General features: G+C 32.6%; 1 protein-coding gene and 1 long non-coding RNA gene across 10 annotated transcripts in view; one reads left to right on the top strand and one right to left on the bottom strand.

The window, feature by feature from the left end:
- Positions 1 to 1,753: 1,753 nt before the first annotated feature.
- Positions 1,754 to 25,799, bottom strand: part of LOC145243494 (uncharacterized) — a 318,659-nt gene continuing 294,613 nt past the window's right edge. For all 9 annotated transcript variants that reach the window (XM_080106440.1, XM_080106438.1, XM_080106443.1 and 6 more), the window contains 2 exons: positions 15,365 to 15,441; positions 1,754 to 2,814 (listed from right to left, as the gene is read on the bottom strand). In XM_080106440.1, coding sequence (XP_079962566.1) covers positions 15,393 to 15,441 — 49 coding nt within the window. In that variant the 3' untranslated portion in view covers positions 1,754 to 2,814; positions 15,365 to 15,392. The remainder of the gene's footprint in view (positions 2,815 to 15,364; positions 15,442 to 25,799) is intronic.
- Positions 12,248 to 15,508, top strand: LOC145243499 (uncharacterized). Its single transcript, XR_013862892.1, has 2 exons — positions 12,248 to 12,382; positions 15,304 to 15,508. It is a non-coding gene; the product is annotated as an uncharacterized LOC145243499 (long non-coding RNA).

Below are 25,799 nucleotides of genomic sequence, written 5' to 3'. Positions count from 1 at the left end.
ATGTGTGCGTGTATGTATGTGCATCTATCCATCTATCTATCTATCTATCTATCTATCTATCTATCTATCTATCTATCTATCTATCTATCTATCTATCTGAGTGTCAATATATTTGAATTTGCATTATCAGTCTGGGTGTTTACACCTATCTAAGGTATATTTGTCTATCTATTCTTTCACGCACACATATATATGCATATAATATTGTGTGTGTGTGTGTGTGTGCTTGTGTATTAGGACCGGTTATACACACTTACGCACACTCACTCACACATACACACATTTTATGTATGTATGCGTGTTTATATGTATATGTTTAGTAAATGCATGTGTACACTAACGCACACACTTAGAGGTACGTAGTATTAATGATGTCAGTATCATTTAACTGTCAGCTAATAATTGTTCTAAACAGCAAATATTATTACGTCACGCAAGAATATAATGCGTATTTATCATTTTGTTTATCTGTGGAATTTTAAAATGTAAAAAAAAAATGTCGAAACGGATTCTATATGCAACAATAATTTTTAATAAATAATTTTGCAGTAAAATGCCAACAGAGACCGTGTCCTATAAAGTTTGTTCGTCATATAAACATGCAATCACTGATCATTATAACTTGGGAGAATAAATGGAATATCAAATTTGCATAGTAGTTCTAAAAAAGTGGATTTTAATAAATAATTAACCGGTGTTACCGATTTATTTAATAATTCTATTGTTTAATGCAACACCTTTGTGTATATCTTTATGACACCCCGTTCTTCTAGTAAAGAAATGTAATGTTTTTATAGCATTCATAACATTATTAAATATTTACGTCCGGGTGGCGCATATATTTGCATCCGGATGGCGCTTACATTAGCTAATGTGAATAAATAAATCAAAAGCAACTGCATTAAATATAAAACACTCATGGATATTTTAAAGTTGGGTTTATCTTCAAATAAAATAGAATTGCAAAAAAATAAACAAAACAATAAAGGGTTGAGACATCAAATGTGTCCGTTCTGGAAACACACAACCGTTTGGTATTTTTTGTTTCTTTTTTTTTAAGCCAAAAATGTTAATTGAAACAGACTGTTTTTTTTTTTATTTAAAAAAGTTTTCTTTTTGTTTTGTTTTTTTTCTAATTTTTTTCTTTGTTTTGTCTAATTTATTTTTTATGCCAATTTAAGTTTTATGCTGAAACTTTTTCTTCTTTCTTTGAAAAACAAGTCATTTGTTGTTGCTCTTGGTTCTTGAAACATATTCTCCATTTAGCCGTGAAATGGTGCCCCCGACGGTTAACTTAACAACGTATGATAAATATAAATCTTTCTGGTCAAACAGAATCTTTCTTTAGACAGAATGAAAATATATGTATGTACGTGTATGCAATTAACTACAAAATATGTTTATTTCTATATTATGTCAACGTTAGCTGTTTAAAAAAATTAAAATTTTTAAAATTATGCAAATAAGAATACGTCTACTTAAATCTGTACTGTCGTTTTAGAAACGTGCGTACATTGAAATTCACATGGTTGAGTATTTATTATCGGAGAATGTCTCAGATTTGACTTTATTTAGTTTAGTTACGTCTCTTTTTATTTGTAAAAAATTACGCATTTATGTTAAAAGAACGGAATAACTAAAAAAGGAATTCTTGCTATCAATTACATCTGTTACAATTCGTACATAAATTTATACACGTACACGCATACATAATTCACTCTGTACACACACGTAGAACAAACTCGTATATAGGATTACTTATACACGGACTCTAAGTGTGTGTGTGTGTGTGTGTGTGTGTGTGTGTGTGTGTGTGTGTTCGGCTCTTTCCTCGTTTCCTTTTTGGAGATGCTTTGTTGTGTTTGATTCGAAGCATTTTCGTGCCATCAATAAACGCAGCTTTCAAAATGTTGTCATATTTTTAACTTTTGACCTTGCTTTTTGGTCAGGTTTTTGATCTTTTCACCCATTTGTTCCTGCTCAATCTTGCCAGCCAAGCCAACGAACTGTATGTATTAAGCAGTGCACATAACTTGCAATACAATGATCTCACCTTGTAGTGTAGAATAGCTTTCTTTTTTTTATTTTATTTAATTATCAGATATATATTCTTTATTTATTTTTAAAAACATATCGTTTCTATTTTTTTTTTAATATATTTTTGCCATCTAATTGATTGATTTTTTTCACATTTTGATATTATTTTTCTTTTCTCAATCTTTTTAATGGTATTTAGTAAGCCCAAATTTTTAAGGCCTGATGCGACTAAAAATTTAGAAAATTTGAGGTGACCTAAAAAGCGCTTGATCTAGAATTCAACATAAATATCCTTTATGTCTTTTTGTTTAGAATTAATTCAAGTTTGAAAGAAACAAACTTTATTTGACACTGTTTGTTCCTCTATGCTGGTACAATTAAATTGCACCATTTATAGAGAGTTCGTGTCTCAGAGCACAACCCAAACTTTCGTGATAAAAAAAAAAAAAAATTAAAAGAAACGGGTTGGTATATCGCCGCACCGGATCTTAAATGAGATACACTTAGAAATCAGAAACACCGACTGACATATCTACGGGCATGGAAGAGTGGAACGAATTAGGAACGGCTGCTGGCGGTGGTGGTGGTGGTGGTGGCGGAGTAGGAGCTGGAGGTGCGGCTGCTTTTTTCGGGGGGCTTGGTGCAGGTCTTGGCCCTCCCTGAATTGGGGGAAGAGGGGCTGTCTGGGGCACGTTTTTATCCTCTTCCTCCTGGATCAAACGCAGAAGAGCTGATTGAGACCAGTCACGTTCTTGAGCGGGGGTTTTCTTTTGCGATCTGAAACGTTCAAGAAAATGATAACTTTTAAGGTGATTGCAAAATTAGAGAACTCAGCCTTTAATAAATGAATAAAAATAAATAAATAAACAAATAAATAAATATATAATAATAATAATAATAATAATAATAATAATAATAATAATAATAATAATAATAATAATAGTTATTGTGTAGGATTCCCCCTATATTAACAAACAAAAATAAAGAAAAAATTGTATGATGTACGTATCCGTGACGAAACGAAAATATCATATTCCAAAATCACGTAACCTGAACAAATAGTTTTATTTTTTGAACGAAAATCATTTTTAAGCTATTAATTAGAATTCGTTGGCATTACAACGTATATCTATTAAGTATGAATTATTGAGTTATCCTCCTTTTGTTTCCTGAAGTATTTTTCAAAATGGGGGCGAGACAGCCAATTCTCGGATTCTCATAAAATATGATTTTCTTATTTAAAAATAAAACTACTTGATCAGTTTACATGATTTTTGGAATATGATATTTTTTATTTCGTCATGGGTACGTAATCATACAGATTTTATTTATTTATTTATTTAACATAGGGTGATTTTGAACAAGAACCGTAATAATAACTACAAGATTTGGCAGGCGTACAAATAATATACGTATACTAACTGAAGTACGTTTACGTCAGGTTTTTCGATTCTTCCTGAACTTTAAAGTCAAGTTAATCAGATAAATTAACACATAAATATGCATATTCAATATTAATTTTATAGGTTCCATGATAGATATTATACAAGTATTACTAGAAAAACGCTCTGCCAGATCGGAGTATCTCTCTCTCTCTCTCTCTCTCTCTCTCTCTCTCTCTCTCTCTCTCTCTCTCTCTCTCTCTTACACACAAATACACACATTGATAACAAAAAATATAATTTTTTTAATAAAAATAAAGAATGTATCACGAAAACGTATTGAACTGTAACAGAGTGATCTCCCCTTAAAATTAAACACTAAAGATTTTATAAAGAAAGGATGTGTAAGATATTATTACATCCTGCAAAGTAATTTTTGCATGAGTTAAATTTTGTTATTGTTTAGAGTCATCCACATATGTTCCAAATTGAATGTTGACACGTGTCAGAAATATCTAGTCATGTTTCAAAAAAAGTGTATGATTATGTCCCTTTCTCGTTGCCTGTACATTTGTGTTTATAAAGTCAAGAAGTCACTCTGTTAGGCAGTTCTACGGTTTTATTATAATAGTAACATCAATTTGCCTCTTAGCTACACATTGTAAAAATAAAGAAGCACACTACAGCTCTCTTATCTTCAGCTATGGGTTCAATAGTAAAGTATACCAGAGTCTGAATTCTAGTCTAGGAGGGGGGGGAACTCAAATAATACGGGCATTTTTTTTTTAATATTGGAAATTTATTTCCGACATTATGTATTAAGCTTCGTTTTTGTTGAATTCTATTGTTTGTGAGGGTAATAATACTAAACAAAGAATTAATTTGGTCCGCGAGACTAGATATAAACAAAGAATAACATAAAATGATAAATGACAGTTGTACAGGACTCAAACATATCTCGGAAGATGGACTACCTGACATTCGGCCCAATGGGCTTTGTTTAGTAATATTACCGCATAAACAGTAACATCTAAAAAATCACACAGGCACACACTCACAAAACAGTTTAATACAAGATTCATCATAAATAACTATATATTTATAAGTAACTATGTATTTATAAGTAACTAAACATGTTACATTTATTATATTAAAGTTATTTATGGCAAACCTATTCATAACACACACACACACACACACACACACACACATATATATATATATATATATATATATATATATATATATATATATATATATATATATATATATATACACCATATCCGATCCTTTATCGATATCCGAAGTTTCATGGAAACATAAAAAATTTAGCATGTAAAAATTAACCCGTACTTCTAAACATGTCAAGCGTGAACGTTCTTCAGTTGATGTTTTCTTTAAAACATCAACTAAAGAACAGTAACGCTTGGTATTTGGAGTCATTACAGACTAAAATTTTAATGTTCCAGTTAATCTCGGTAATCCGACAAGAACTGGCTATTCCGCATGATACAAATGCCAGTCTGTTTACAATGATGTTTGAAAAATGATTCTTGAAAATGGTGTAGATGAAGAAAACATCAGTCACGTGATCTGTGAGTGTTACACTTCTACAAACTTTGAAAGTTTTACTTTTCAGGTATTAAGCAATCCCGTCGCACTTTCCAACTTCTAAAAGTGCAACTGGTTGATATGCCGTCGGCAAAGAACAAAACAAATCAACCGCTTAAAAATGGTTGATTTGATTGACTCATTATTTACATTTACAATGTAAATAGGAAGAGGCAAATGGAAAACACACACACACACACACACACACACACACACATATTACACAAAAGTGCACAGAAATGCTTACATCTCAACATATGAGTATCTATATCTACATTAATATTTGTGAAAACAATCTACTAAGGCAGTTATGAATACAGGTTTATTTCAAAAGATGGAGGAATGCTGAACATACACATCTCCACGCACACTCATGCACACACATTAACGACGTAATACCTATAGACGTCAGTCAACTTTAGAAGAAGCACATCGACTGTTATATATATATATATATATATATATATATATATATATATATATATATATATGATTGTTAAGATGGATGAAATCCGACGATATGAAAAATAGATTGGAGGTGGAAGGACCTGAACGCTCAACGTTTTTCAAGAGGGATGGTCATTGAATAACCATCCCTCTTGAAAAAGCCCGCATAAATCGGGCGAAACATTGAGCCTTTCACCTCCAATCTATTTTTCATATATATATATATATATATATATATATATATATATATATATATATATATATATATATATATATATATATATATATTCCTCATGTGACCCCGATCGATAAGATAGGAAGTAGCAATAGCAGCCAACAAATATTGTATTTAAATTTCGACTCTTGATTGAGACAAATTCTCTAATTAGAAGTTCATACTCAGAAGTTTATAATCAGCAGTTCATAATCAGCATAATCAGCGCAGCAATATTCACTGTTGAAATTTTGCGCATACGCGACACAGCTTTCTTCCGTTTGTTTTTGGTATTTTCAGTTCAGACTCAGCACTCGTGCTTATATCACAATCCAGTCCATGCCTTTGGGATTGAAGATTTCGGCAGACGTAACAAGAACTACTAAACACAGCGACTGCAAATACACATAGCTTATCGAACTTATGTATTCACAAGTTCATGCACATACACGCTTTAACAATCAAAATAGAGGCTAGTTAATATGCACACGTCTAAAATGCCGATCCCATAAACATACACTGTTACATGTAAACCCATACAGCGCCAGCCAAAATGAACATCTAGTCAGATTTTCCTTACAGATAAGACAACTCTTGGGACATTCATTGTGAATTCTTTTATTTTTTGTTAAGAGGTTGTCAATAAAAAGGGATTATCTTATCGTTGTTTTTTTTCTTGTTTTTTTTGTTTTTTTTTTTGTTTTTTTTGTATTGCCTTTCTTTGTATAACCAGCGGCAAGTACAGCACCTTCTCCCTTACTGGGATCTTTTCTGCGTAACTTGGTTGTTGATATTTCGAATATAGCCAGACACACATGAATGAAGGATGAAGATGGAAACCTGTAATGCTCACAACATTCAATTAAATATTTAAATGACAGTTCAACAACAATTAAATAACAATAAAACAAATAAATAACAACTAAATAACAAGTAACAATAGTCATTTTACAAAAACAAAAAATTCAAAACAAAAGAATCAAATTCAATAAATAAATAACAAGCGCACTGAAAAGTTAAGTAACAAAACAAACACATTTTTACTACATTTTGAAAAGCCTTTCTAACCAATGGAATGCTATCGCTTCAAATAACATGCTTTAGCAGTTATCCTTCTCAAAGCTACGATTGTGCGTTTTCATTAGGTTGTGTTAATACTCAATCGTAAATTATCTATACGATTACGTTAAGCTATGATTATACATTTCCGTAGGGTTGGGTTAAGCTACGCTCGTGGATTTCAGGCAAACTACAATCGTGAATTTTCATAAAGTTGAGCTAAATTACGATCGTGAATTTCCGTAAAGTTGAGCTAATTTGGGATCGTGATTTTCCTTAAGGTTAGGTTAAACTGCAATTGTGGATTTCCATAAAGTTGAACCACATTACGAGCGTGGATTTTCGTAAAGTTGAGCTAATTTGGGATCGTGAATTCCCGTAAGATTGGGTAAAAATCCTGCCATGAATTTCTGTTTGAATGCATAAAGCCACGATTACATTTTTTAGACAAAGCTCATTTTCAATTCATAGAACAACTTACTTATTTTCATTTATTAAGAAACAATAGATTTAATTTTACCCGTTACTTTAACTGGACACAGAATTAAATACTGAAATTAGTCAAGTGTGGGCCAATCGGAAAGCTCGGCGTAGTGATGCGTTGGTAGACTATTTGCAGTCATTCACTGACGGACGAAAGAAGACAAGCGTTTTTTTTTAATTTCCAGTCTTCAATTTTAGCGCCCAGTAAGGACGACAATATCATACAGTTTAGTGAATACGAACACCGCTTGGACATGCGGCTACTTATAGTCATTAACTTTTGTTATACCCCAAAAAAGAATAATTTATGCCGAGAACGTTTGTGTATTCTAAAATACTGCAAAAAATTTATTAGTACACACACAGTCTTACAAATATTTTTTCTTTTTGCTATTATTTTTTTCAATATATGCCATCTTTCTCCCGAGAGTTTTTCTACGAAATTACGTCAGATAACAGGTATGTGAGGAAAAAAAATTAAGCTTTTATTCTAAGAGCATAATCTTTAAAGAAACTAAGAAATCGCGGTTTACAACTGATGATCTATGTTACGAACTGTTTTTAGGCATAAGAAACGCGTGTTTAGCTAGTAGAAAGTTTGAAGAAAAGCGTGCAAAATGGTTAGTTTTTTTAAATCATGCAAAGCGGTTGAAGTAAAACAAACACTTACGTGGATTAGAATTCATTAGACGCGCAAAATAGTCTTCGCCGAAGTTGGGGTTTTCAATCAATAACATCATAAAAAATGCATGGGAAATCATGTGATTGCGATCAGAAAAAAATTGTGACACGAAATGACCATCAATGCTACACAGACAAAGGGACCAACAGTGGAAAGTATATAACACCATTTTTTTTCTTTTCATTTTCGGTTTACTTATTACTCGCAATTAGTTAATTAAGTTCAAACGGAGTGATAACAGGACTTAAAACCAATTTTTTTTTAAAGTGCTCAATACAAATTAGATCTTTAATAAATAAAATTATGTAAACATTAGAAACAGTCTACGCGGATCAACCAACGTTTCGACATCAACACACTCGTCGATACTCTGAAGTCAGACTTTAGAATCCCGACGAGACATATGAACGTTGAGACGTTGGTTGATCCGCGTAGACTGTTTCTAATGTTTACATAATTTTTTCATGTAAACGAATATAATGAATATAAAATTATTAGATAGCTATAGATTGTCAGTATTTCAATAGTACTTCAATAATTTTCAATGCGTAGACGGCTCTGTTTCGCTTGATTGATATAAATGTATTTTCATTCTTTACCACACACACACACACACACACACACACACACACACACACACACACGCGCGCACATATATATATATATATATAAACTTTCCATCAATAATGACAAGAAAATTATGCTTCGCCAGTGTTGTCATTCGGTTTTTATCTATTTATATTACTAAAGTGTTTATATAAAAACAGAATTTTGTCAGAAATTTTATTTTTCAAACATAAATAATAATAATAATAATAATGATAATAATAATAATAATAATAATAATAATAATAATAATTATTATTATTATTATTATTATTATTATTATTTCTAATCACGTAAAGAAAACAATCACCGTTGATTTTTATTATAGAGAATTTATTTCAGGCGAAGACATAAGTCGGAGGAGATTGACTTGCCATCTGCTTTTTCCCTTCCCCTCACCACTTAAAATGATTTTGTTACTGGCTAACTTTTGCGTGACTGGATGGAAATATAAATTAGTTAAAAGAGGAAAAACAGCCAGAAAATCAGTTAGCTACTTTTAACTATTATTCTTTCTCTCTCCTACTTACTACAGAAATTACTCTATTCTTTACGGACCCAACATACCGTATATATATATATATATATATATATATATATATATATATATATATATATATATATATATATATATATATACTAGCAATCGGTGCCCGGCGTTGCCCAGGTGTTTTGAGGTTAATGCTGAGAAAAAAAAAAACGGTCAATTTTTTAAAACTTTGACCCCTATTATGACCTCTTAACATTTATTGTTTAGGGATCAAGTAAAGTTAATAAGTTAGATCCATGTCCAAGGAATCTATATCTAAAATATCAAGTGTTTACTGTTTAGACCCAGAATTGTAGGAGGAGTTTGGTAGAGTTCTCAAAGGTCAAATCGTTGAATATTGACCACTTAATCGCTAAATTTCTGTCGAAAACCTATCACATCGATTTTACCAAATCGCGAATTTGGCCCTTTTTTAAAGCAGTTTGGCCTTCAAAATTTCTGTTTGGCCTTTTTCTTCACCGATGAAATCTGGAGACGCAACGGGAATTTTCGGCAAAAAAATGTTGTTACTATGCACATCTATGTAATGAAATACAATTTGTGGCAAAATTTCAGGAAAAACTAATGGATGGTTATCTCGCAATAGTCCGGACAATTCGCTAAATTATCTCGTCAAAACCATAAATCTCGAATTTTTGTGCATTTTTTTTTTGGGGGGGGGGCTAATTTGGCATAATAGTGTCCATTTAATAGTATTTTCTTGTAAAAATAAAAAAATAAGGAAAATTACCAAAAAAAACAAACAAGAACAACAAAAGTGTGCCGTATTTTTAAAAGTTTTATTGCGTTGTTTTTATTTGCTTTTTTTATTTCATCCGGTGAAGAAAATGGCCAAACAGAAATTTTGAAGGCCAAACTGCTTAAAAAAAAAGGCCAAATTCGCGAAATTTGGCCTTCAAAATTTCTGTTTGGCCATTTTCTTCACCGATGAAATAAAAAAAGCAAATAAAAATAACGCATTAAAACTTTTAAAAATACGGCACACTTTTGTTGTTCTTGTTTGTTTTTTTGGTAATTTTCCTTATTTTTTTATTTTTTCAAGATAATACTATTAAATGGACACTATTATGCTAAATTAGCCCCCCCCCCAAAAAAAAATGCACAAAAAAACGAGTGAACGCGCGTATTTTTTTTTTTTAGTTTAGTTTCATAATGGCGGCCGTGGTGTCGGAGGTTCGATTGTTAGATTGTAAGTTAGTTTCGTATTTTTTTAAGTTGTAAATCGCAAGTTAGAAAAAAATTAAACCCTTCCAAGATGGACAATAAATAAGACCAAAATATTTTATGGTAAAGTTAAGAGCGTAAGAACTATACTTTTTTAGGAGATGTGATTATTGGATTAACCAATCAGAAATCGTCTGTGGCACACACATCTCTGTTTTTATATATATATATATATATATATATATATATATATATATATATATATATATATTGTAGAGTGGAGAATTGCAAATGTCCAGGGATAGATTCAAGAAGAATCCAAGTAGCATGTGTGCCTTTCCAGGCAATTTCCAAAATTTTTTCATAAATATTTTCCAACAGTGAAAAAAGAGAAATCAAAGAAATCACAATGAAGGTTTAACATATGGAAGTTGGAAATAATAACCGGCATCACTGGCTGAGGTGAACCCTAATGGGTTGTCTATTAATAAAACATGTCAGTTATGACCTCTACGGGATTTTCAGATTTCACTCGGCATCTGTTCTAAGGGTAAATGTTTGATTTAAGTCTAATGAAACGTTCTTTTCTTATTTTGTTTCTAACCAGTCCATTCGGAATTCGGTGAACAATAACGACAAAAATAAATAAATAAAATAAAGGAAACCTGAAAATAAGTTTCCGTATAAAATAAGGAATTTTCTTTTCCCTCTGGAGGTCACAGTTTATTTGAAAGTTATGATTGCTAGATACACCCGTGAAATTACATTGTATTATTATTGCAAATAGCAGTCAATAACGCTTAAAGTGTTCACTAGTGGATCGATGAACTAAGGTTCCATCATCGGTTGGGTCATACGAAAGACTCAAAAACATGATACTTGATACCCCCTTCCTTAAACACTCAGTATTATAATCTGAAGATCAAAGTCAAGTGGAATAAGCTTGAGAAAGGAGTAGCGTCCTCTCCTACACTCTGTGTAGTAACCACGGAAAAGGAACCTTCGGATCACTCTCGACTATGGTTGGCAACTTTACTCTACATTTTTACTACGGTTGGAAATAATGAAGACTATCCGAAAAAGGAATTATTAAATTTCTTCGTTAAATATAAATCATATCCAACATATATTTTTACGTTAATCGATTAGAAAATTGTTATGTTTTTATCGAGACCGTTACTTTACACAAAAACATTCTAAACTGACCTCCGATCCCCGATAGAATGATACCAGGATCCGCCCCTTATCCCCGAGCATTTATTGAATCGTATCATTTTATTTTCAGAAATATATAAATATATTTTTCTTGTTTTAATCGCCTTTAAACAGTTTTATAAACAGAAATTGAGTTTATAAAACCAATTAAACATCCGTTTATATCTATCTTTCGATAACGAATTTTTATTATGTATTATTAGATAACGAATTATTGGACGTATGTGAATACCGAATGTTTATGACGTATTATTATACCGAATGGTTATGACGTGTAATCATACCAAATGGTTATAACGTGTTATTATACCGAATGTTTATGACGTATTATTATACTGAATGTTTATGACGTATTATTATACCGAATGATTATGACGAGTTATTATACCGAATGTTTATGACGTGTTATTATGCCGAATGTTTATGACGTATTGTTATTCCGAATGTTTATGACGTATTATTATACCGAATGTTTATGACGCGTTATTATACCGAATGTTTATGACGTATTATTATACCGAATGTTATGACGTGTTATTATTCCGAATGTTCATGACGTGTTATTATACCGAATGTTTATGACGTGTTATTATACCGAATGTTTATGACGTATTGTTATTCCGAATGTTTATGACGTGTTATTATACGGAATGTTTATGACGCGTTATTATACCGAATGTTTATGACGTATTATTATACCGAATGTTTATGACGTATTATTATTCCGAATGTTCATGACGTATTATTATACCGAATGGTTACGAATTTTTATGAAGCATTATTATAATGAATTTTCAGGCGAATTTATAATGAATAAAGGCGGTGTTTCTAATGACGTCATCATTTTGATAAAAGAAAAGGTGTGGCATTATTATGGAATTACAATTCATTTAGACAGAAACTGATGAAATGACAGAAAGACTATAAAAACGGTAAGTGATATTTCTTAAATAAACAACGCTGTCAATATGAAAAGAAAACCTTAAAAAAGATCATGACATGAAACTTTTACAAAATACATTTAACTAACTACCTTATCTTATAAAATTAAAACAAAATGAATTATCGTTGTAATTATTTTCTTTTATTAATAACAGCGAAAAAATAGTTCTCGATAAAATTCAATTTTGACTTTTTTTACAATATACTCACATTTTTGGAATCCTAAGAGTCGAAGTCGGACCTTATATTTTCCGACTTCGTCACTCTGGTTTGGTTTTGTGCAATTGAAAATAAAATAAATCTAACAATTTTAGTCAGTTTCGTCTTAAAGGGAATGGAATGTTAATGTTAATTTAATTTATAAAACTCACTATGTCTGTCTCCATTTTTTCAAACTGCGTCTTCTCCGAGACGCAAGGTCACAAAGCAGCGCGAGGCAGGTCCAATGATTGTATTTTTGTGGACCGTAAATACATAATTATATATATATATATATATATATATATATATATATATATATATATATATATATATATATATATATAAGCCAGTAAAAATAATTGCTAAAAGGTCAAAATTGAAAAAAAATTGAACTTGACAGGAGTAACTCGACTTAACATATGTTTGTACGTATGCGCAAATATACGTTTATACGTTAAAGTCGGTTCATTTTTAACTATTTATTATTCCTCTGATGATAGCTCAAACGGTAAGAACTAAGACTGGAGCGCAAAATGTTTTGGTTTCAATTTTAGCTGATAGTTCATATTTTTTCCTTTTGAAATCACTTTTGAAATTAAATACAATATAATAATCAATAGAGAATTGGCTGCAAAATAATAAATACAAAATCTACACAAATTAAAATATATTTAAATGTATTTTACGATCGGCCAACGCCGGGTGCCCTGCTATTGAGCAATATAAAATCTGAAGATATCCAGAGGGGACAGTCAAAATGGTCTCATATGAATCCTTCCATCGTGCTAAAGAACTTTTAAGACAAATGCAGTTTATTTTTATAAAAACTGCTTTAGACGTCGTAAAGCGCTTGGCATTCCATTGTTTTACTAGGATAATATCTGTTCTTCGTGAAGAGGTGAGTAAACCCACTTGTGATATTTAGCATCCTAGATGTCAAATATTATTGCGCTGACCCTGGCAATTAACGTCTTGGAGAAGAACGCCGTATGACATCACAATAACTGCCTCTACTTAACAGTGAATACAAATGATGTCAGAAATCTGTCATGCACGCACACACCAAACGGTAATAATCGTTTTAACAATAAATACGAGTTTGTGTTTTCTTCGACATCATTGAATAGTTCACCGCAGAAAACAGGAATCAAAGCCTGGGTGTTCTGCACACAGTGGTCCCTAAACCGGGTCCTGCACATTGTCATAAGATATGGACGCCAAAAATAGATTATATGACAAAGGTTAAAATGTAAATATAGGAATAAAACAACAAAAAGAACAAAACACAAACGTAATAAAGAAACATTCGACAACTCTTGAATGAAAAACAAAACAAACAAAACAAAAAAACTATGTCCCATCATTAAACACAAATGAGTCGGATTAAGTTAAAAAATAGTTTCAGAACGGATAGAAAAGTCATTGATATTGTTACAGGTTTTGGATTGTTGATCTCATCTTGGTTATTGTCATGTCCGACAACGTTTCGACCGTTGCACTCTTCAGCCTTCTTCGAATCCATTTAGCTACAGTTGATAATCTTCTATGATTTTCAAACTGAACTCTTTAATTTGCTAGGGAAACTTGCTTTCATGTCTTCCTTGCCTTTTAGATATCTTATCTCGTATCAGTTAAGTTTGTGCTTACACACCTTCACTCACAACATTCAAGCAGAATCGACAGCACCAACAACAATGACAATAATAACAAGCGACATTCACCCTAGACGGGGAGACGATGACGTTAGTTTTTTTTTTTTTTTTTTTTTTTTTTGTATTCCCAAATGGTCACTTATCTAGTACTGACCAAGTTCGACGTTGCTTAACTTCGGTGATCCAACGAGAATCGGTGTGTCAACTTAATTATGCCTTATATAAGGTAAATCAGCATACCTTAATTAACGTCTTTATCCACCATGTTAAGTAAGAGAATAAAAAAGAATAATAAAAAAAAAAGTAAAGAGATACGAGATGTTTGAAAGGCATGAAACCTGGATCGAGAGTATTTTACGGCAGTGGACTAAAATGGAACCAGTCCGAAATACACTGGAAGTTCCCGACTTTTGAAGAAGGTCTGATAGTACGACGATCGAAACGATGAATATAACAATAAGCGAGGTAAGAACAATAGCCCGAAACCTACAACTATGGAATGAATAATTAAACAAATAATGTCTCGTGTCAGAACTATCGTCAACAGATATAAGTCATTAATATCGATCTCAAATTGTATAAAAAAAAATGAGTTGGCAACATCACCGTGGATCATGCTAAGTTATGTATTGATAACTGTTCAATTGCATAAAAAGGCATTCGATAACCAAAATGTTTTCTTTTACATTTACATGCAATTTGTTTTGACAAATTGATCTCAACTGAGAGCTTCAACTCTCAACAGTAAAACGAAAACAAAATAACATTGAAATAATCAATCAAATACATATTTATCCTGTATAATTTGCCTCATTTAACCAATTTCTAAGTAAGCATACACATTTTGTATTTTCAATTATTAATATTACTGTGATGTATGTTCTTAAACGATAAATTTGGAATGATTTTCAATAAATACAAATACACCACGTTTATCGATTTTTTTTTCGCCCGAAGTGGGGAAAATAAAGCAAAAACAAAAAAACAAAAAAAAAAAAATGTGGAACCACTGCTTCAAGGCTACCATTTTTTTTTTTTCTCTTTCTTTTTCATTTTAGTTTCTTATCATACGCAATAGGTGGCGCTGGTAGGAGGAGATGCGTAACCCAGCAAGCTCACCTTGTGTCGTCCGGGTGGAAAGAGGATGTTAGTTTGACTCAGCGGCTAAGTCTGGCTTCCGGGTTTCACCCGGCTTGCTGCGAATAAGAAATAAATCTGTAATGTTTTCTTTTATAAATAAAAAATTCAGTTGTTTTTACTTTCCATTTTTTTTTTTTGTATCTTCTGCTGAAAAAGAAAACTCCTTAATTATCAAGATTATCATCATCACCATGTTTGAGTGTGGAGGATATCCATGTTATCAAAATATATATCACTGTTGTCTCATTGAACAATAAACACTCGAAAACCTTTTTTTCTCATGTCTGAGACCCCTACGCTAAAAATAAAATAACCTTTAATAAAAAGTGCCAATGGATTTATTAAGTCGTTCCTACAAAATGGTCGACAAATACATTTTGACCCCAACTAAATGCACAGGGAACGGGATGGTAAATATTAATGAATCTTTGTGGATATATATGTGATAAAACTTCGCTTACAATACAAAACAAAAACAAATAAATAAAATAGAATAAAATAAATAAATAAAAATAAAAACGCATGCCTGTGTGTGTCGTAAACAAAGTTCATATAAATAAAAACATAAAAATAATAACCCGAAAAGAGAAAAATGAAACTAATGGAGTTTTCTATGAACCAAGCCCAGAGATAATTTTATTATCTGTTGTTCTAACTTTAAAAAGTTGATAAAAAAATCATAACATAAGATAATGATTTAAGAAAAAAAAAAAAAAAAAAATTCACGTGAATTTTTAAAAGATTTAAGAATTCTAATTTCAACATGACATTTTAAAATGTAACAAAGGAGAAATAAATGATAATATGAATTGATTTTTTTCTGGAAAAAAATCTGAAATATTTAGAGAATAAAAACGTTAACTAGAAGTTATTCTCAACATTTTTATTTGTATCGTTGTTGTTTTTGTTGTTATAAGGTTAAAAGGAAGGAGAATCATAAACAGCAGGGGCAACATCAAGGGGAGATAAGCAAGTGAAAGCGAAAAAGGCGGGAAGTATCAAAAGATGGAAACATTCTTTCATGTTTGATTTTAATTATATTGATTTATAAAAAAAAATATGCCAGTATAAAAATAATTGTTCAAGTCTTTTCTGTTTAATGAGCGCTATTAATGGAAATTTTGTTACTACTTGTTGCAATCTTCTGACAGTTGTGTGCACCGTTCCCAGTTCGCTGTTCTGAAAAGCTCAAGGAGTCATATTCATCAGACCTTAGATCAGTAAAGATAAAAGAATTTAAGATCATTATCCTTAAGTTAATCGGGTAGAACGATAAAATTGTCGCATTAGAAAAGACAATACGATTCCATTTCCGTTTTATGAAAACCGGTTTTCATTTTTTGTTGCAGACCATCTACTAGTTAGCCAGTTGTGTACCAATCCCAAGGGTGATAGAAGCCTTTTATCATGTCTGAAAGTGACACAATGTTCAACGAGCGAGACCGGAGATGTGCTGCTGTACAAATTATGTTCTCTACCGATTCAATTTATGACAACAGGACCATTGCCAGCACCCTCAAAATGCATCTCTGAATTGCCACAAATAACAGGGGCGTGCTCAGGGTGAGGAAAACAAAGTTTCCGGCCACAGTTATGGTCTTTGGTGTGGTTTCAAGTGAGTGCTACATCATGCCACATCATCGAAGTCAGCTTGAAAGTCAACACAAAGTGTACCTGGATGTGCTGCAGAATGTGGTGATCCCCTGGTGCAATCAAGTGGCCGCTGGCAGAACCTGTGTGTGGCAACAGGACTCAGAGCCGACCCACAAGTTCAAAGAGACCCAGGCTTGGCTTCAGAAGGAGTGCTACGACTTTGTATCCTTCTCTCACTGTCCCCCTCCTCCTCTGATCTAAAGCCACTAGACTACTTCATTAGGTCATACGCCAAGAACATCACCAACATGACCTCCCACAACGTCAAAGCCAGCCTGATCGCTGCTATCCACTGAGTATTCGCCGAGCTCCTGCCAGTGCTTGTGAAAAAGCTATGTTCCCAGTTCTGGACCCATATCAAGGGGGTGATTAAGGTTGAAAGCAGCTACATTGAACAGATGTCAGCTCTACTACATAATCAAGTTACCTGAATTGATTTTTTCAATAAAAGTTTTAAAATAAAGCTGAAGTGTTGTTCTCTTTAAGGTGACAAATTCATTATTCCACCCTGTAGATTAGCATACATCTGCAGAGAAACTGCTACAGACATATGAGGATATAAGCATATGAGATGCCGAATTTTACTCAAGAATAGCTTTCTCCATGTAAACTTTTCCCTCTGAAGCTCGCAGTAATCAGTGATGAGCATGGCGTTGACACACCAGTTCTCATTATATCCCAGAAGTTAAGTGACATTTAGCCTGGTCTGTACCAGATGAGTAACTATTTTGGAATATCAGGCGCTGTGTGTAGGGATATGTCAACACTTCCCTACACACACGCATGCACATTTACACAAACAGCAAAATCCAATGGAATAAAATTATCTCGTCTGTGCGAGATGAATATGCTAGTAGATATTGCTTGTGAATCTGTTATTTGTTAGGAACTTTCTCCTTTGGAGGAAGCTGGTTAAATCGACACTTGAACTGGACAGATCAGTAGTGTCATTGACTTTTAAATAACTCACTATCGTGAAAGTTGAGTAGCAAAGGTTTGACACGTTGCAAAAATATGAGTGTAAAAACATCTTCCATTTTTTTTTCTGTTTGCTCAATTTGTTTATGACTTTCATAAGAACACCTATGGGTATTTACCCATCTTCTTGTTTGACACAAGGTCAGTTAGATTGAAGTTACTGGCACCTTATTATGCATAATATGACATCGGTTTTCTTGCTATTTTCTGACTAAGAAACCATGAAAAGAAAAAACTGTGGAACTCCGTCTGATATTGATATTTAAAAAAAATGAAAATCGCTCCAGACAAGGCATGAAGCCACTTGGTTTAAGGAGTTTAAAAAAATACAGCTTTGGGGTAAAAACTAGCCAATGGTAATTGTTAGATGGATAGATTTTAACCAATAAAACATCAATACTTCCCCATTTGTTAGAAACACCGCTCATCGAATATGAGGAATAAAGATAAAATAAAAGAAGCGGGAGTTATGAAGCTGTCGAAAGTAAATCCAAGGTGCACTTTCCTCCTACTTCGAGAGACAATGGATGCCATCTAAATGTCCATCTGTATGATGCAGAGTTTATAACAATGGTTATACAATCTCCAACCGTATTATTCTGGGCCCATAATTTCCCATATCCGGTGGTAAGGACTACCAGTAGAAACACTACAATAAGCAGAGAAAGACGCCGGTGACATTATTTAAGGGTTTTCTTTCTTCTGAATAAGTTGCAAACTAAACTAAACCAACGCTTGAAAGTAGAGTTGACTATTGCATGCAAAGTGTGGAAAATGCAAAGAAAAGAAATGAATCCATTTATATATGTGATCCTACAGTCATTTCACTTTCTAACTTTTAGCACCTGGTGTTCTCAAAGAGTCACCTATCTAAATAGTGATGAGGCTCAACGTTGCTTAACTGGTGTTCTGATAAGAGCCAATATTTCAATATGATATAGTCATATGCCATGCTACATTGAATTACTGATATGTTGTTTTAGCTTAATGAACACAGAAATATAAACCTCTCTCTTTATAGTTACGCCTCATATATTTGTGATTGTTTCTTTTTTACACTGAAGTCACCACTTATCAAGGACTGAAGGCAACTTGAGGATGAGGATCAACGAGTGTCAGGTGGTCGGTGAAACAAGAACGTAATTGGTAGTGGTAGAAATTGGGTAAAATTTGATTATTTAAGAGGACTCATCAAGAGCTTGTTTATATTAGACTTGAAAATGACCATGATGTAGTCAGCTAGAAAGCATCCTTGCTGTATAGAGTTCCATAGGCAGACAATCCTAGGAAAGAAACTTTAAGTAAGAATTATTCTGTTGGTATGCTGTGTTCTTGGCTTCGAATACCATCGTGGACTATGGCTTCGGCTATGCTGAGTTTGAATCCTATGGCACATACGATGTTCAATGAGTCATTCATTCAATTTGAAAAGGAATGAACCCCGAATTTCCCTCCAGTCAAATAACAACTAAGGTTCAACTATGAATACAGAATAGATTCTTTTTAAATCAGCATGATGTATCGATATTAAAATAGATCAAAAAGGGTTGATATGCTGTAAAACAAACACGACAAACAAAATCCTGTTTTCCTCTTATCAAAACTCACTTAGGATAGACAATTGGACTATGAGATCGACTGTGAAGACTTCAAATCAGATCGAATCTATATATGCACTAATATGGTGGGGGGAGGTATAAACTCGGAGCCCTTCCTCCCAGCTATGGATAATATATCAACTCGTGTGCACTTATGTTTTTCTTTTTCTTTGTTTGCTCCAAACAAGGTATATTGCAACTGAAGCGTAAGGGGATACTTTGATAGGAATCAGATTTATAGGGGGGTGCAACCTGGATGAAAAATTAAGCAGAAAGATGCTTGTTTACATTACGATTAAATTTCTGCATTTTGGTACGGTCGCAGAAATAGGAAGCAAAGAGAGAATTACAAAGATAGGCGGTCTGAGGAAAGAAGCTAACTGAGTAGAAAATCCGCATCAAACGACTTATACAATGAAAGGATGGCTTTTTGATGCTAGTCAGGTGTGTCGAGGGTATTTTTGGTGAGGAGTACAAATGCAGAAAGTTCATTGGAGCAAATTCCATGGAAATATTTGTAAAACATGCACAGGGATGCAACAGTGCGGTGATGTGACAGAGACTAAAGCTTTGCGGACAATTCAATACAATAAATCGTTTATAATACATACATAGTATTTCGGCATTAAATAACCCATAAAGTACTGATATGCCGTCGGACAGAGAACACTAAATAACAAATGATGCATTTTGAAATATTAGTTTAACTAATTCCAATTATTTATCGCAATTCATTTGTGTTCAGTCTGAGATGAAACCTACGATGACTCGTTTTCCCTATGTTACTTTTCACGATGGCAACAACCACTGGAACCATTGCGCTTACGAAGAAAATAACTGAAGTAAGTATTGTTTCTTTTTTTTTTTTATGGAAATCGCCCCAAACAAGGCATAGAGCCCGTCAATATAAGGAGCTAACAAGAACTAAAGATGATTACTACAAAGACAGTCTTGAAAAGACCGAAACTATAAGTAGGAGGAAAACACTCAACAAGAAGAGTTTTACAAGCTTTCAGTTCTTGGAAGGAACCTACTGGAAGAGGCTGCTGTATTATCAATTATTGAAGCGTAATTTTGTGTTCATCAGTTTGGAAAAGAAAACTATTTATACTCGATCTAAAAATCAGTTCAACAGGGTCTGGCCCATTTTCAGGCTAAGAGGCATTGGTTCTGTCGGGCTGAGGTAATTTTTTTACAGAAGCCTAGGATGATCACCATCTCTTGCTTCTGTGTAGTTCTTTACTTTCCTGTGCATTGAAGAAGGGATTAAGTTCTTACTAATCGCCTAAGGACTGATGGGCATTTATCTCCTTTCTTCAGCGAGATGTGAGACTAGGGTCACAAAGTGGGATTGAAGAGCTAGCACTCCAAAGGAGGAACAGTTTGGTCTGCAAAAAAAGTACCTGGGCAGCTTTGTTGGCATTTCCCGGTAGAAGCACCTCATGCGATTAGCAATAAGCTAACTCCTACTCAAAGAAAGCAGGCAAAGCCTTGGAAGGTAGATCTAGAACTGTACAGGACCAGCAATATACCACAGTCAACAGGGAAACAGATTCGTCTTCTGGGGCCGAGGGAAAAACTTATCTGGCTGAATTGTTGGCCCACTCACCAACATGAGCGATTCATTGCAGTTAGGGATGTGAGCAGCGTGCAATGGAAGTGGATTTCATGTAAGATAAGATTTAATTTCTAAATGCCTCATATCTGATTGCGAAAATGTCGATTGTCTCCTGTGAAATACTTACATCGATCTCTTAGTGCTTTTCTATAAGTATTGAAACGTGTGCATATATATATATATATATATATATATATATATATATATATATATATATATATATATATATATATATATATAAAAGCATTAATTCCAGCTTATATCATTATATGATTTATTAATAGCTGTATTGGGTTTTAAATTTTAAATATGAAATATTGAGCTCCATTTTTGCTTTTGGAAATCGACTCTTAAACGAATAGATATAAACTATATACATTTTACAAGTTGGTAATTAATCTACCCAGAATCTTCTCCTATTTTATTCCTGTGCATAGAACTCGTGTTACCTGTTATTTTTTTATATATCCATGTGGTGTTTAGTTTAGTTAGCTAACCAATCAGATTGGTTTTTATTCCTGCTTGTGAGTTGAAGTGTTCATTAGTCAGTGGCTGTGCTTCACTCAAACAAAGGTTTGACTGACATTTACTTCATATTCTGTTCTGTTTTCTATAGACTGACTCACCTTTTTCTCTTGTAAATGCGTTGAATTAATAGTTGAGCTTATCTTTACACCTTGTTTTAATTAAACGCTACTATTGTGACACAAGGCAGGAAATGATGCTTCTTTTTCTCAACCTTGAACCAAATATGGACCCCTCTCCACGTCACCAATAAGGCAGTGACATATTATGAAGGCATACATAACTGATGAACTACACCCTCTCCTCTGTCGCGTATAAAAGTAATAATTAACCTTGTTTCGAAATATCAGGTGAGAAAGTACGACAATCTTATAGGCTAATCGCAAACGCTTACTGAGATGACAGCTGTCAGTTGAGTTCATGGGCTGATTAGGAGTGTCTGTCTGATTGACAGCTGTTATTTTCCATGTATTCTATTTCAATCAGTTTTCTGCATAAGGAAACGTGTGAGACAATCTTTCCTTGTTGGCGTTTACATTGAACAATAAGCTGATACATGAAAGATGGAGCCAATGGAATTTTAAGTTATATTTTATATAAACAAAAGACAAAAAAGTCTTCATTTCTTTTAAAGTTTAAAAGAATTTTCAGCTGAAGAACTCGAGTCCTTTAATCTCTCTGATCACACAACTTTTTACCATATGTTTCTGTCACTTTGAAAATTTTTTTGTAGGGATGACCCTTTTTTATACTAATGAGTCACCACTTAATAAGACCAAAAGCCGCTCGAGAATCAGAGTTAATAAGATTGTCAGTTAGATAATGACAAACACTGAGAGGGTTGGAAATGAGCTATTTCACTCATTAAATGTTCCAAATGTGTTTCATTATGATGAATCGGTCTCAGAAAGTGGTTTAAACTAGTTATTGTAGTTCTTCCTCTACTACATTGCGAAAAAAATTCTCACTAATTTGAGAGATGTTATAATGAGAAATAACTCGTATATTACCAAACAAAGACCGAATTGGTTACTAATAACTGTCATTGTTTGTTTTTCTGTTGTAAACTTTTAGTTATAAGACAGTCATCGATGTTCACGGCCTTTAAAACCAAATTCCGGACTTATATTTCTTCGTGATTTGATAGTTTTTGTTTGAGTCAAATAATGTTTTGTGCATATAGAAATTATACGCAGTTAAAACAAATTGAAAATCGATAATTAAACCTTTATTTGACATGTACGAACCGAATTTCTAAATAATATGTATTATTTTATATGAAGAATTTTTTTTTTCACATGCGGATTGATTAGTTGTATTATTTGGATTCTTTAGACTACTGTTTTTATTTTGAGTGCTATTTATTTAACATTTCGATCGATGTAACCCCCGAACTTCTTCAGGTGTATCTTGTCGAACTCGGGAATCTTCCGTATAGGTTCCCGAATTCGGCATAAAGATTGCCGAGTTCGACACGAAAAACAAACATATATGAAAATTTGTAGTGATTTAATATGATTTAGTGTAATTTACATCAAACTGTTTTTGTCTTCTTCTTTTATCAATTAGAACACTCGGGAATAAAATAAGTAATATAAATAATAAATCAATGACTATAACTACTTTTTGCTTATTATTATTTAAAGATGTCACCCAGAGAGTATGAAACCTCTCACTTAACTTTTGTTCAGCTTTGATTGCAGCTAAATTTAAACCATTCCATACAATTAAATCGATTAACAAAATGACGATTCTTTGAAACCTCTACTGGAGGAATCAACTCGACAAAATTAAAACCTTTCTCAGACCATAACTTCAGTCGTCTCTAAGCTCTAGTTTCACAGTTTTCACCATAGCAGTCGATGTTTTAGGGTTGCGTTTAATTATTTTACGACCTGATGAGCTTGAAGGCGCTGGATATGTCTAACTCTGTTATTGAAATAGATTTGTATTATAAAGAACGGACAGAAAATTGACTAAAGAAAATTGGTGCAGATTTTGATCATTCGATGAACCACCAAATCGAATAGAACATTTTTTATAGACCCATAACTTCAGTTATGTAATCTGTTTTCAAACACTTTGTTACTGTGGTAATATTTTTTAAATTGAATATTTTGTGATTGGATCATTTGTACTTATTAAAGGATTCAAGTGCTTCCGATCGGAATAACTTATAGCAATAAACCGTACAGAATATTCAAAATTCTTTACTTAAAATCATGATCATTCTAGTATTTTTCAATTGTGACATCGACTTTATAGTGCAAACACTTTCCATATAGTTGATCCTCACCTATTCCATTAAAATGTATATGGGTTATCCGCGTTCCGTGTGTTTTTGTTTACTTCCATTTTTTTCTTTTTTTTTTGTTTGCTGACTGTTTTGATTCACGATAAATGCCCTGGAAAGGTCCTTTCTAATTAATGTTTATCAGTTTTAAAATAATCAAACGAACTTGGCTGTTTTTCATAATAACAGAATATTTTAAAACTGGTAAACATAATAAGAAAGAAGTTTTCCAGGGATTTCATCGTGAAGCAGAATGGTCAGCAGAAACCGGAAATAAACAAAAACTTGTGGAATTTGTGGATAACCGTGTATACGAGTATTTTGTGGGAGATGGAGATTCGGGGGGGGGGGGCATAGTGCATCCTTAACTGGTGATAGAGATGCCAAAGACACAGAAGTAATTTTCTGGCTCTGACTGTCACAAGGTACTGTACGTCCTAAATTAAATCAATTTTGTATCAAATATATCAGCATAAAAAGAATAGCTGCACGCTTCCCTTTGTTGTTGTTGAGTTTGGCGGCATATCTACCATCGTTAAATCATGTCATGTCGAAATCGTGCATTTTTATATACGAGTAATCTGTAGATTCAGTTGAATTTCAAAAGAGTTTTGTTACATACAGCACCTGGTATTTCCCAATGGTCATACATTTAGTACTGCCAGGACACAAAATCGTTTAACTTTTGTGCTCTAACGGAAAGCGGTGTGTCAACTGGACTAGAGCGTTATTATCTACTTGTAAAATAATTAATGTTTCGTTTTAAAACCACTAGTTTTGTATAACTAAGTATAATAGCATTCGATCGTTCTCACAATTGACAAAATCAAACTCTGCAGAAAAAGATTTATTTCTTATTGCAAATCTATCAAACTATAGTTGGTGACACCTCTTTGTACTTGATGTTCGAATCTTATTTTTATTTTGTTTTATGGTTTATCCAGTCCTGCGCTTTCCGATGTATATTGTAATCAGAAGTAATGTTACCTCCTGGTCGGAGATTATCTCCCTTGAATAAAAACTCTCTGATCTATAGATAACTATAAATAGTTGTCTATGTTTGTACATTATTATTGCAAGCTATATAAAAGTTCGTAAGCTATATTGTGGTCTCAGGATTTCAACTATTAAAGAAAGAATAATACTATAACTTCACATAATTGTTTATATATATATATATATATATATATATATATATATATATATAAACAATTATACACTTATATAGTAAATAAATTTTTTTGAACGAACACAAATGAGTGTCTGTTCCCTGTGAAATGGTATATTATTAAAAGTAAATATATATGTATATATATGTTTATATATATGCGTGTATATATATGTATGTATATATATATATATGCATATATATGTATGTATATATGTATATATATGCATATGTATGCATATATATTGTATATATACCCATGTATGTATATATATATGTATGTATATATATGTATGCTTGTATATATATGTATGCGTGTATATATATGTATATATATACATATATGTATATGTATGCATATATATGTATACATGCATGCATGTATGTATGTACGCATATAAATGCATATATATATATATATATATATATTACACATTTAAACGTTACTGTTTACAGAATTACTTGACCACAAATATAACTTTGTAACGACATGCATGTATATGTTGTTTCTGTCGAGATCATCATAAGCGTGAACACAGGAAAACAAGCAAAAGCAAAGAAGCACGCAGACGGTCACAAAG

The sequence above is a fragment of the Euprymna scolopes genome, chromosome 22, assembly GCF_053919585.1.
Source record: "Euprymna scolopes isolate OS-2025 chromosome 22, ASM5391958v1, whole genome shotgun sequence".
NCBI lineage: Eukaryota > Metazoa > Mollusca > Cephalopoda > Sepiida > Sepiolidae > Euprymna > Euprymna scolopes.
The sequence above is the reverse complement of the archived record's forward strand: the minus strand, read 5'-3'. Positions and strand labels throughout refer to the sequence as shown.